At 43.5% G+C, this 13935-nt stretch overlaps 1 protein-coding gene across 1 annotated transcript; it reads left to right on the top strand.

Moving 5' to 3' along the window:
- The first annotated feature begins 764 nt into the window (after window positions 1-764).
- arpc1b (actin related protein 2/3 complex, subunit 1B) lies at window positions 765-7844 on the top strand. Its single transcript, XM_080520645.1, has 10 exons — window positions 765-1106; window positions 1609-1744; window positions 2373-2477; window positions 3526-3748; window positions 3854-3961; window positions 4745-4987; window positions 5085-5160; window positions 6689-6888; window positions 7185-7275; window positions 7398-7844. Exons 2-10 carry the CDS (start codon window positions 1681-1683, stop codon window positions 7434-7436), a joined length of 1149 nt encoding a protein of 382 aa, XP_080376771.1. The 5' UTR covers window positions 765-1106; window positions 1609-1680; the 3' UTR covers window positions 7437-7844.
- Window positions 7845-13935: the final 6091 nt, after the last annotated feature.

Here is a 13935-nt window from a genome sequence, read left to right as displayed (position 1 = left end):
GGGGGGGTTTGAGTGTCTTGCTCAAGGACACTATGACACGGACAAAGCGAGATGGGGATTGAACCACCAACCTTGCTACTGGAAGACGACCAAGCAAGCCTCAAAGTGAGTCGAAAGCTGCTCTGTATCCTCTTTCTTTTCAAGCGATCTAAAGTAGGACGGCGTTTTCATTCTTTATAGCTGTAACCATATTAGCACGTTTTTTTTTTGTGTGGGGGGGGAGGGATATTTTCATGTTTCGTCTGATCAAGTAATTTTCACAAAGTACATTTTGAAAATGTTTTAAACTTTTTAGTAGTCTGGCAGATCAGCTTTTATCACAAGAATCAAAACTTTTACAAAGATATGAGGAGACAAACTAGGAAATTCTCCACTCACGGCCTTGTTTACTGATGCAGAGAACATGTTCCTTTCAGCCCCGAAGCTATTTGATGAGCAGCCAGAGAGATTCCAACAGAAAGCAACAGTTCACATTTCAAAAGAGAAGGTTGGCTTTTAGGGAGCAAATATAAAGTATAGTTCACTCTCCTGACGCCACCCTTTCTACTTTCTTCCCATTTTTACTCCCCTCCTCTAACTTTATTCCCGCCCCCTTCTTTTTCATGTCTTATAGGAGTTGTTGTCCCCCCCCCCCCCCCCCCCCCGCCCCCTTCAACCTCCTTTTTGAATAACATTGTATTGTGCTCATGCTCCTCCCTCACTTCCTACTCCCAGCTTTCTCTTCCTTCTCCTCCGCTCTTGTGTAAAATGTAAACGTCTGGCCTCATTTTCTCCTCAACTCCTCTCCTTTTCCGCCCCGAGCTGCCGAGACCTGCACAGACTTCCTTCCTGCGTCCCCGCCTGAGCCTCACTGTGCCCTCCTCCACCTCCCCCTCTGACCTCTCCTCCCTCTCTTCAGCTCGGCTGCACCCTTTCCTGAGCTCACTCTGTCGTTGGCGTTCGCGTTGACTGGCCAGAGTCCGCGAGCTGAACACCCTCTTCCTTCATTTGATCTGCTACTCTCTTTTCTCTCTCTACCCCCCCCTCACCCCCCCTCACCCCCCCAACCCCACCCCTCACCCATCTCTGCAGCCATTCACCCATTCATCTCTGCTCTGCCCCCGGGGGTAAGTAGCTTAGAAAATACTTAACAGTTGACTGAGTTTGTTTAGACATCTCATTCACACACACACACACACACACAGTTGGGAAGTATGATGTGTTTTTCCAGGAAAAGAATGGAGAGAGTGCAACAGGCAGTCCTGCTGCCCACATCCCCTCGCTCACAGCAGAGACGTGTGGATAATGTTGTGTAACATTTGTAGGCGACTGGTGGAACAGTTTGAATTTTACTTCTGGCTTCTGATGTGTGCTGCCTTTGACCTGCTCGGTTCCTCTCGTACCGCTGAACGCTCTGGTTTTCATTAACACAGCCGGGCGAGACGAGTTCGGTGTGTTTCAGTGAAAATCAGCTGGTGTGTGTGTGACTGCCCATAATATCAAAAAAGTGTGTGTACAGGTTTATAAAGCGTGATTGTCTTGATTAAAAATGCCCTGCCGTTTCTGTCCCTCCTTCGTCTCTTCCCTTTTGAACAATGCAACTTCTGTTTTTTTTTTTTTTCTTAATAGAACTGACTGCTGCCCACCGACCCCTGGTTCCTCTCCTCACTTCCTGATCCGTCTCTTGACATCTGATTGGCCATGGCCTACCACAGCTTCCTGCTGGAACCAATTAGCTGTCACTCCTGGAACAAAGATGGGACCCGTAAGTTGTGCTGCTTTTTTTTTTTTTTTTCAATTACGTCTCATCGTTTAGCCCTGCGCTGTTTGTACATCGTTGACCGCGGAGCCAGTGGCGTGATGAACCAGAGGTCTGTGATTGGCTCCCAGGTGGCGGAAGGTATTTCCTGTTTCCTGTTAACAGTGAGGCGCAGGAGGCCTCGCACTGAGGTTTTCAACACCATATTTGGGCTTTTTTTTTTTTTTTTTTGATCAGCACTTCAGTTTCTGGGTAAAGCGGATGTAACGGATCGAGTCACATGCGAGCTGAACACTCAAAGTTTTGGTCCTCCTGCAAAACAGAAATGCAGAGAGAAGCACCCACACTGCTGCTCTCAGACGAACGCTGCCTCTGACTCATCAGCTGACTACAACATGAAGGCCTGGCCACACTGTTATGGAAGGAAACATTGGCGCTCTTGTCTATTTAAAGGCACCATGTGTCCATGTGCAGCCTGTGGGCAGATACAAACTGTATTCCTTCACTTTTTCCCCTCCGTGCTCATGCACACAGTCAGCTGGGTCTTTTCCACTTCGCCGATCAGCCCGTCCAGCTCACGTCGGTCATAGACGCAGACGAGTCAGTCGCAGTGAAATATGTTTCTGTGCTCCAGAGATCGCCCTGTGCCCCAACAACCACGAGGTCCACATCTACAAGAAGGACGGGACCAAGTGGACCAAGCTCCATGAGCTGAAGGAGCACAATGGGCAGGTGACAGGTGAGCAACTGAAACCAGAGGCCAAGGTTCAATTTAGAAAAATTGGAAGTACATCATATTCATATTGAACGAGAAATGTGACTTGGGGACCAAATGATTCACCCCAGATTAGAATGTCCTCAGTACGGCTGTCGATTCAGTCGTAACGTGCACGTGAGTTAAAGTTGCCTTGGAACAAAAGAGGCAGAAGCTCTAATTATTTTTGGCAACTCCACAAACATGCAATTTCAGGAACTCCCGGAGGCATGGATTTAATCATGATTTTAATCATAAATGAGAAAGACGAAGCCTCCTTGCAGCAACCAATAATGTAACAATGGCGGATCATGTAAGAAACCGCCATTAGCGTAGTCAGTTGGGCCATTTTGAATGTAATGAAGCCAATAATCGCAATAAGATAGTCAAAGACATTTTACAGTCATACTTGAGAGAAAGTGCCGCAGAGTAGGAATCCTCAATGAATCAATGTGACAACTGTACCCCTCCACTATACCTATTTGTGATAATCAGACAACACAAAACACGCAAGAAAAGTTTTATTTCGAAGAAATTTATGTATCATTATTATGTTGAAATAAAAAAAATTTAATTAACACATAATTGGCCATTATTGCATTATTATTATACTCCTCAAGAGGAAAGTAAAAAATGTGAGAGGACAAATTATATTTCGCCCTCTGGGCTCCCACACATACATGCTTTTTTTTTTTTTTTTTTACTTTAAATGATGTTATAGTTAAAGGTTGTTTCGAGCTGGGAACAATCAAAAGAACTTTTCTATGTTAATTAAATGCTTTCAGTTTGAGTCTTTTTATTTAGCCTCCAACTACTTTGTTACACTAAAACCTATTCCATTATTATGATTTGTCTTTATTACAATTACTACACATTATACAAGTGTTTTCATAAAACACCCAATAGTGTTCCCTCCTGATTTGGAATCTGTCCTTCCAGACCTTGAGATTTTTTTTCCCTCGGGTATCTGAAAACCGTGGAAATGGGGATTTTACGTAAATGTCAAATACACACGTTTACCTTAAATGCGCAGGCATCGACTGGGCTCCGGACAGCAACCGCATCGTCACCTGCGGCGCCGACCGTAACGCCTACGTGTGGACCCTCAAGGAGGGAGCGTGGAAACCCACCCTGGTCATCCTCAGGATCAACCGCGCCGCCCGCTGCGTGAAATGGTCGCCCAGGGAGAACAAGTTCGCGGTGGGCAGCGGCTCGCGCCTCATCTCCATCTGCTACTTCGAGCAGGAGAATGACTGGTGAGGAGGCCTGCCGCTCATTTCACGTGACGGGGGGATGGGGTGGGGGGGGGGGGGGGGGGTTCGGCCGGACGGCGGCGGCTCACACTGTGCTGTCGCCTGCAGGTGGGTGTGTAAGCACATCAAGAAGCCCATCCGCTCCACCATCCTGAGTCTGGACTGGCATCCCAACAACGTGCTGCTGGCCGCCGGCTCCTGTGACTTCAAATGCAGGTATTTTGTCCCTGGGGAGGCTTGAGAAATCGCACGCGGACAAAAGCTCCGGAGGAAAGCTTTTGTTTTGATTTTTATTTATTAAAATCAAAAATCGTGAAGTTTACTGACATTGTTGAGTTCCAAGCAGTACAGATGTTATATAAAGCCAGTTACACATTGTTACCAAGCCAAATGCAAAGAAGGTTCCCAGATCGTACTGGTCATTATGAAATACGTGATAAATTAAACTTTAGGACTCAGAAACATAAGATAAGATAAGATAGGATAAGCCTTTATTGATCTCACAGTGGAGAAATTTACTCGTAACATTCAGCTCTTAAGGACACTCGTGAGGAAAGGAAAGACAAGGAATGTGCAAACAGTTAGTAAGAATAGAGGTATCTTATATACAATGACTATCAAATAGGACTAAAAATAAGATAAAAATCATAAAGTATAATAAGTTCTAAAGCAAAATATACAGTAGGATGAGATACAAGGAAAATAAACTATGATAGCGGGGTGGCAAAGTGTAGGATAAGTACAATAAACATACTATAGTAAAAAAACAATAATACCAGTGTTGGCAGTGCAGGGTCAGTTTGTTGTTGTTGACATTTTGTTCTTTCTATTCTAGTGTGGGAATGTACTTTTTGTTGCTCTGAGTTTGGGGGTGGGCGCTCATAAGCTTGTTGCTTCAGCCCACTCCTTTTGAGCAGAATGTGTACTGCTCAAATAAATAAATAAATAAATAAAAATAAAGAAATAAGCGTCCGGGTGCCCCTCCCCCTTGTCCCACAGGGTGTTCTCAGCCTACATAAAGGAGGTGGAGGAGAAGCCCGGCCCGACCCCCTGGGGCAGCAAGATGCCATTTGGAGAGGTGCTGTTCGAGTCCGGGGGCTCTGGGTCCTCGCCGCAGACGTCCGGGGAAGGCGGCGGCGGCGGCTGGGTGCACAGTGTGTGTTTCTCACACTCCGGGAACCGTCTGGCCTGGACGTCCCACGACTCCACCGTGTCCGTGGCCGAGGGCGGGAAGACCAGCACGTAAGAGCTCACCTGTGTGTGTGTGTGCGTGTGTGTGTGTGTGTGTGTGTGTGTGCGTGCGTGCTCCTCTCTGACCTTTTGTTTTGGCTTTTTGCAGAACGAACAGTCTGAGCTCGGAGACTCTTCCCCTGCTGTGCGTCACCTTCATCACTGAGAACAGCTTAGTGGCAGCTGTGAGTTTCCTCCTTTATTCAACATTAATTTGAAGCCGCTGCTCATCCTCTTTTTAATCCATACTGTTTCTTTTTGTTGTTGTTGTTGTCATTAACATACATTTATTTGCTGCATCTCATCTTAATTTCTTCATTTTTTTTTTTTTTTTTAATAACATGACTCCTTTAAAATGCCCCTGAGGTGGAGGACGGTCCAACCAGAGATCAGGGACCAAATTAAAATCTCCTCCCGTTAGATTTTTTTATCAGTCGAGAAAAAACCCCCCACTTCTTTTGTTTTTGGGTTCTCGCCGTACACACATAACAGGATTTAAATTCAATCTCCAACATCATCCAATGTCCACTTCTGGGGTGAATTATTTGATTCATTATTTACAACCCGTTGAGAGTCGTCGTCTCCCCCCCACCGCCTTTTTTTTTTTTTTTTTTTACATTTTTAAATACAGTACAGTCATTCCTATGTGCTTTTACAGAGAAAATAGAAAAGCCCAACATATCCACATGAGCAAGCAGGTTTGTTTGCGACTGTGGGGGGAGAGGAGAGATGATAGAGGAAAGGAAAGACAGAGATAGACTGGGTGGGAAGATACATACAATACCCTTGTTAGTGCTACAGTGCTATATATATATATATATATATATGTATATATATATATATATACATATATATGTATATATATATATTTTTTATAGTAATGCAGTAATCACACTGATCCCAATATTTTCCAACTGTCATGAGATCAAACCAGCCTGAGCAACAACAAAACAAAAAGCAAAACAATCACAACAATGATAATAAAAGCAAAAGACACAAAACAAAGAACAAAAAACATGATTTTGATAATTGAAAGAGCAATAGCAGAAAATCAGAAAAATCCTTGGTGGTTCTTTCTGTCACTGCCGTCGTCATTGTGGCTGTGACCTTTTCACCCACTATAACCTCCACGACGGAAACGTGACTGATAAGTTAGCGCCTGCTGTTGACCTGCCTCCACACTGAGTTATCACAAAGCAGGAAATACTGCAGACTTTATTTGCTGTAATCATTCAAATTTGGCTCGGGCCAAATAATTATTATATCATCCCTATTTTCTTAGAGACGAAATGAGAACAAATCAATCTACACAAAGTTAGTTAATTCTCCATACATATTTAGGTCTGCACAGTCGGCATGTATCACTTTTCTCTAGGATGGGTTTTCCCAGACGTTGTTTTCTTGCTCTATTTCTTTAATCGGTGTAATTTTTTTTTTTTTTTCATTTTAATTAATTTTATGTGTGCACTTTGAATTGAAGAGACTTTTCAATGTTATATTTGTTAAAGAAAATTGAGAAATGCACATATTTTAACAGTTTCTATGATAACTTTAAAACTGATAAACAATATACGAACCACACTCAGTAGAAGTGAGCTTTAAGACAGTTTTTTTTGTTTTTTAACAACTAAAATGTTGAAATGATGTTCAGTCAATAATTCTTTTTTTTAATTTTATTCTAACCCACTCCCTCCACTTGGCCTCTCTGCGTAGGGCCATGACTGTTACCCGGTGCTGTTTGTGTACGACGGCGCCAAAGGCAGCATGACTTTCGGTGGCAAGCTGGACGTTCCAAAGCAGGCGTCCCAGAAGGGCATCAGCGCCAGGGAACGCTTTCAGAACCTGGACCGCCGCGCCTCCGAGACCCAGAGCACCGACAAGGAGCTGAACACGCTGCACAAGAACAGCATCAGGTCAGGGGAGAACATGTCCTCGTGTGTGGATCAAGAGAACCAGTGAGCTCTGGGGTGTCTGTCACCAGGAACACAAATATCTGTACTTCCTGTTTACGTTTTAAAGAAGATCGGTACGTTGCCGTTTCTCTATTATATTCACTTGCACATGATCAGTTCCTGTTATCTAATGTTCTTGTATTTTGCACAGTTCACTGCACCAACAAGTATTTATCTTTAGTTTTTTTTTTTTTTTTTTAATCAGTGTTTCCTTGTGTTAAACTGAGCCTAAACTGACTTGCTTGCAATTCTCTCAGCCAAATCTCAGTGCTGGATGGAGGAAGAAACCAGTGCACTCGGTTCTGCACCACTGGCATGGACGGAGGGATGTGCATCTGGGATGTCAAGGTAACACACACACACACACACACACACACACACACACACACACACACACACACACACACAGAATATAGTCTTCTGGTCCATGACTCTGTGATCTCATGGTGTTTTTTCCTGTGTCTTCCCAGACTCTGGAGTCCGCCATGAAGAACTTAAAGATTGTTTGAAGTGAAGTTTACATTTCTCGGACCAAAGTGTCGTAGCTTCTGGAAATATGAAGAAAAACTGATGCCTTACTACACAAAGCTTCTCGGCCGTATGTTAATCAGATGCTGTTTTGTTTGTTTGTTTGTTGTTTTTTTTTATACCAGTTAACCGATCGGACCTCAGGTCTCCCAGTTTTTGTAATCCCCCTAAAGCTCTGTGCTGAGCTTGTTAAACCGCACGCCGCATGCAGAGGGACTGACCTCAGGTCTGCTAATGGTACTTAGCGAGTTAGATTAGTACAATCACAAAGAGCTCAGACTGAGCTGAACGCTTAAAGCGGGCATCTTATAATCATCTGAAGGAAAGTCTGCAGTATTGTTAAGAGCTTATGCTGGTCATAATAAGCATTTAATAAATAATTGCTATTACACTTCTGTGTGTGTGCATCTGTGTGTGTGATCACATGTGATTCTATTTAGAAAAAGGGAAGTACACTCAGTTTTTTATAGATCGCAAGGAAATGATCCCATCGAGAAATTCCCTTATGTGCAATGATAAGTTTCCCAGTTTGAACTGAACTGTAGTAGCTGGTTTTTTTTAGACAACTTTATTGAAATTATGAGGTAAGTTTGACGTCACTCACTATCTTTATGTCTCCATGTGAAAAAACGTCACTGTATTTCTATTTGATTAGAAGAAATCAATTTTTCATGATGAGGTTGTTTTTTATTTATTTATCTTATTTAGTTGTTTCTTGAGTTGGTGTTAAATCGACATTTTTCCTGTGATAATTTTCCGAGTTCCTAACTTGATTAAAGCATTATTTAAATTACGCTAAGTAAGAAACTGAAAGATACACAAAAGCAGTGCAAAATCGACAAGGTTAACTTTCAAGGAAAATATATTTTAGTGGGTTTTTTTTAATTAAGAGATATTCTATGGGCCCAGTTTGTTTTTAAATATATAGTGGGAATTTCTCAGTGTCCTGAATAAAATGAATTAAAAAAAAGTTAATTTTAAAATAAAACATTAAAATAACCCTAATTTACTGTTGTTTTCTAACCTCTTTGTGAATACCAGCAAACAATGCATTCAAAGAACATGCTACATTATCAGATTACAGTGTTCTTAAAACCTGAAGTGGGAACTTCCCGGCTCCATTAATCTGGTCATTTCTAAGTTTTTTTTAAATTTTTTATTGAAGGAAAAGCAAAATAAATCAAATAAAATGAAGTGTTGCTGTTTTCAAATGCACATTTGTGAATAAAGAACACAAAGCTTCCCAGCTCAATAACTTCATCTCTCATTCCTGATTAAAGAAACTCAAAAAAAAAAAAAGAAACTACACATTGAAAATCGGTGCAAGATTGTGAAAACAAGCACATAATAAAAATGCAATACTTTTTTAATGATTGGGTCGGCAACATTTTCTATTCATATGCAAGAATATACGAATGCCGTTGTCAGCTGCATTCCTTAATTTAAACAAGTCACAATTCAGCTCTGTGATTGAATTTAAGAAAAAAAAAATGAGTTGGTATTATTGTCAATATTCAAACATACGTTGTGTTGTGAAATTACCACACTAAACCTAAAATGGGAAATTCCCACTTCGGTGATCTGTCATTTACAGTTTGATCTACAAACGAAAAACTTGAAGCTACAAAAAAAATAAATCAAGTCACAGTTTAAATGGTTGAATTTTTATTTTGTTGTTGTTGTTTTTGGGTTTTTTTTAGTTGGAACTCAGGCTTGTTGCAGCCCCGCTGTTCATCTGCGCGAATGCAGCTCCACCTTCAGGCAGCGACGAGAACTGCAGGCACCGATTTGCCACCGCTATGAATCAGCCGCTCGCGAAGTGATGTGGCGATGAAAAACAATCCTCTCCACAGTCGTGATGAGAGAGAGAGAGGGAGAGGGAGAGAGAGAGAGAGAGAGAGAGAGAGAGAGAGAGCGAGCGAGCACCTCCACCAGCGGCAGCAGCACCGAACGTGCATAAACCCAGCGCGTCCACAGAGACTCATTCCCTCCTCTTCTTCCTCCTCCTCCTCCTCCTCTCCTCTCCTCTCCTCTCTCCTCCTCCTCCTCCTCCTCCTCCGCCTCCTCCTCCTCCGACGCCCACACTTCCGGACTGGACCCTCTGGAGGCAGCTGGGTCGGGATGCAATCCGTCTCCCGGTGCCGCTTGAAATGAGGATAAAGACGACGACGACGGCGAAACGGCGACGATCGTCACGTTCCAGTGCGAAGTGACCGGCGGAGCGACCCGTCCCCGTCTCCCTCCCTCCCCCCCACCCCCCTCCACCCCCACCACCACCACCCCCCGCAGTGAGAGGAGATCCGGGCTCCGGCCACACTGTGTCTGCTGTCAACTGTTGCTGATTTCCACTGTAAATGAATCTTGTAAGGTGGGTGAAATGCGCCTGTTTGAAATCATGAAATGACGAGGAAGGATCATGTTAACATCATGCAGCCTGTTACTGATGGTGATGGTGGTGATGATGATGATGATGATGGTGATGATGAGGAGGAGGAGGAGGAGGGTGGTGGTGCTGATGATTAGAGATGAAGATGCTGACGATGCTGGCAGGATTTCACTGTTGACAACATAACATTTGGCTTTCTGACACACATCTGCTGTTAAGATGCCCCCTTTTTCTTTTATTATTAAAGATCTCTCTCCCGCTCTCTCTCTCTCTCTCTCTCTCTCTTTCTCCTGCCCCTCCTCATCATCATTTCCTCCCAACTTCCAGTGGAAAGCCGGCCAGAATAGTTTCTACTGTCACTTAATCTGTGTGTTGCTTTTCCTCCATGAGCCGATGAGCAGTTTGATCAGATCAGAGACGCTGATGCTCACCAGGAGTCTCATTCCAGATGTTCTGGAACATCTGGCCCTCACAGGTCTTTGGTCTGAGGTGTTGTCGCTGGTTTCTGGTTTCTGGTTTCCGTCCCTGACCTTCTTCAGCTCTCAGCGCAGGACGGCTCGGATATAGAAAAGTAGAATAAAACCTTTTCACGTGCAACCACAAGCAGTTTTCCTGAATGAGATATCGGTTGTGCTGCACGAGTGAACAGCAGCTGTATTTTTAGCTGCTTGGCACTGCATGTTTGTGGAGGTGGGTGCTGGGTTTCTTTTGTTACATAACACTTCTTACTTCATTTGTCTTTTCTTTTTCTTTTTTTTTTTGTGGACAGCCCTCTGACTGTGGAGCTTTTATTTTTTTGTTTATTTTTTTTCTGCCGTCACACCAAAGGATGACACCAAAACCATGATTGACTGTGATGATTTACGGTTTTTCTCTGAATTTTTAGACTTTAACTTGTTTTGTTTTTCTTTTAGCAAGAATGATTTTCTATATTGCACCTAAGTGTTAATACATAGTTTGAACCGCAGACATTCACATTGCACACAGTGTTTATTTTCCTCGTCTTTAAAAAAAACAACAACAAAGCAATAAAATGTCCATATATTTTAAATGTATTGCACACAAACTGAAACGTATGGAATAACAGCTTATAAATAAAGAGGCTATAATTATTACAAAAATCCAAAAGTCATGGAAAATGTATTTAAGTAAATAACTTTTTCTTAAAACAAAAAAAAGATGCACACGTTTGTGAGTGAATTGGAGAAATATTTGAAGTGGTAATTTGCAGGTGTGATACATGTAATTGTGCAGAATAGAGTATCTGTGTTGTCATTGTTGTCAAAAATTCAAAAATAAGTAAAAAAAAACAACTGAGAAATAATTAAAAATAAGCACATGCTCACAGTTGTTGCTTTACTTGTAATTAATATTACTGGGATTTGGGATTTTAGTTATGATACTACCTATTTATTCATGATTATATGTCGTTTTTTTGGTTTTCTCCAATCATCCGTCCAAAAAAATCAAACATGTTGAGTAACTTCAGGATGATAAAAGCTGAATATCCTCCTTCCTGGATATAACATTGTCTTTGTCATCAAATGCTGTATATTATTATATATATATATATATAATATTTGTACTGTTTAGTTTGGAGGTTTTTTTTTACACCAGTTTAATGAATAACATCATGGAGGCTGTGCTTTTGCTTCCTTTAGCAGCTCTGACTAATGGAGGTCTGGAACTCTGAGCTGTGGTATCTGACACTGAGACGTGAGCCGCAGATCCTTTAAGTCCACCGTGGTCCAGTGTGTGTGTGTGTGTGTGTGTGTGTGTGTGTGTGTGTGTGTGTGTGTGTGTGTGTGTGTGTGTGTGTGTGTCTGTGTGTGTGTGTGTGTGTGTCTGTGTGTGTGTGTGTAACCAACGTTTCACAGAGCGACTCTCTCAAATTGCATGAAATCTTCATGGATGATTTGTTTTCCTCGAAGCGCCAATCGGTTGCCATGGCGACGCTCCCTGCTCAAGCGTTTCAGTCAGTTAGCATCGATATGAGCTAACCGCTACCGTGCCGGTGATGCTAACTTGCTTCCGCACACAAATGAGGCAGTGGCGAAGGTCTGCGCTCTACCGAGTGTAGCTCTAGGTTTTAATCACGTCACACTTGCATCTGTTGTCATGCAGCATCAAGTTTCTCCCAGATGTTTTGTGGTGGTTTAGTTCTTCTGGCCTGTTGCGACGAGGTGTGACGTGTTGTTAAAACAACGCAGCGAGGACGTCCTACGCTGTTCGGTCGTTCGTTCGCGACACGCGTCGGATGCCGATAAGTTTCCGACACATTTTGTTCTTGTTTTTGTCCCGACCACTGCAGACAGACAGACCGGCGGACGAGGCTCTGAAACTCGTCAAGTCATCACAATTTGGCCCTCTTCAAACTCCCGTCAAATCCTGACATTCGCCCATTTTTTTTTTTTTTTTGCTTCTAACACATCTTCTCTGAGGACAAAATGTTCCCTTCCTGCCTGATGCGTCCCACACACTAACCAGGTGCCAGGATAAAGACAGAGCCAGTGTGAGTGGACTGACACAAGTCTTGATTATATGATCAGCGGCGCTCACGAGGCGCACACGTCACGCAGCGCCACAAATAGTAACTGGTGCTCACTGTGAGGCGGGCCGAGGTCCCGGTGGTCGGGCGAGACAGCCGGAGCTGTCTGTCTGTCTGTCTGTCTGTCCTGTCCTGTCACCATGATGCTCCTGCAGCTCGGCTCCACTCTGTCCAGCCACTGTGTCTTTCCGCCTCGGCCTCTGCCCTCCTAATTATCAGCCAGCTTGATAAAGTCATTAATGACCCAGCCAAGCCTGCTGGGTCTGGCAGTGACACACACACACACACACGCACACACACACACGCACACACACACACGCACACACACACACGCACACATATATAAAGAGAGTGGTGAGGCCAGTGTTGGACACAGGCGGAGGAAGCTTTTTATTTGGGACAGGACGGTGTATTTCCGTGGTGCTTTGATTCTTATTAATAACTTGAAATGAGTGTCATTCTAAAAACAGCATCGGTGATGAAAGAGGCGAGGATGAGCCGCCTTGTTTTACATAACTGCTCTGATGCGAGGTGGACTTTGTGTCTTTCCCTCAGCTTTTTTTTTTTTTTTTCCCCCATGAATCTGTATTCTCTCTCTGTCTCTCTCTCTCTCTCTCCAGGATCAAAAGGGGTTTCAGAAAATCAGGATAGTCCCCCCCCCCCCCCAATGAGACGGCACCTTACATATGTGGATATATACGATGCTGCGAGCTGTTTGTTCTCCATTGTTCCTCCCCTTTGTCTTGAAGCATCTAAAAGTGCACAAAAAATGACTTAATTCTCTGAAGCACTGAGGGTTTTTTTTTTTCTCTCTTTCATGGCAGCCTGGACTCACCAGTCTTAGAACAGTGTGTGTGTGTGTGTGTGTGTGTGTGTGTGAGCGCGTGCGGGAACAGGGACGTCACTAAATCTAGGCCTCTTATGAAATCTAGCTCTGCAAGATACAGCACAAAAATAGGGAGGGGTTGTACCGTGTGTGTGTGTGTGTGTGTGTGTGTGTGTGTGTGTGTGTGTGTGTGTGTGTGTGTGTGTGTGTGTGTGTGTGTGTGTGTGTGTGTGTGTGTGCACGCACGTGTTTGTGTCTTCATAGATGTCTTTGTCTATTTGCTTCCCTGCATGTTAATTTAATCATCGGCACACAGAGAGGAGACGTGGCGTACAGCAGGAGAGAGAGAGAGAGAGAGAGAGAGAGAGAGAGAGAGAGAGAGAGAGAGAGAGAGAGAGAGAGAGAGAGAGAGAGAGAGAGAGAGAGAGAGAGAGAGAGAGAGAGAGAGATTGTCAAGAAAGATGAGGAAAGAAAAATGAAAGAAACAAGGAGTTTTCTGCTGTTAAAAAAAGAAAAAAAGACAATCCCTGCTCTGTGGTTTCCATGACAACAGTGACATCACTGACGGAGCTACCTCCCGAGCTGTTTGTTTGTTTGAGTGTCTGTGTGCAGTGTTCTTGGTGAAGGGAGACTGAGACTGCGCTCACGTGTGTGTTTTTGTGGTTACGTGTGTGCGCGCGTGCGTGCGTGCATGCGTGCGTGTGTGTGTGGTGTATGTGT

The sequence above is a fragment of the Blennius ocellaris genome (assembly GCF_963422515.1).
Source record: "Blennius ocellaris genome assembly, chromosome: 3".
NCBI lineage: Eukaryota > Metazoa > Chordata > Actinopteri > Blenniiformes > Blenniidae > Blennius > Blennius ocellaris.
Note: the sequence above shows the minus strand (reverse complement) of the source record. Positions and strands in the feature narration are given on the sequence as shown.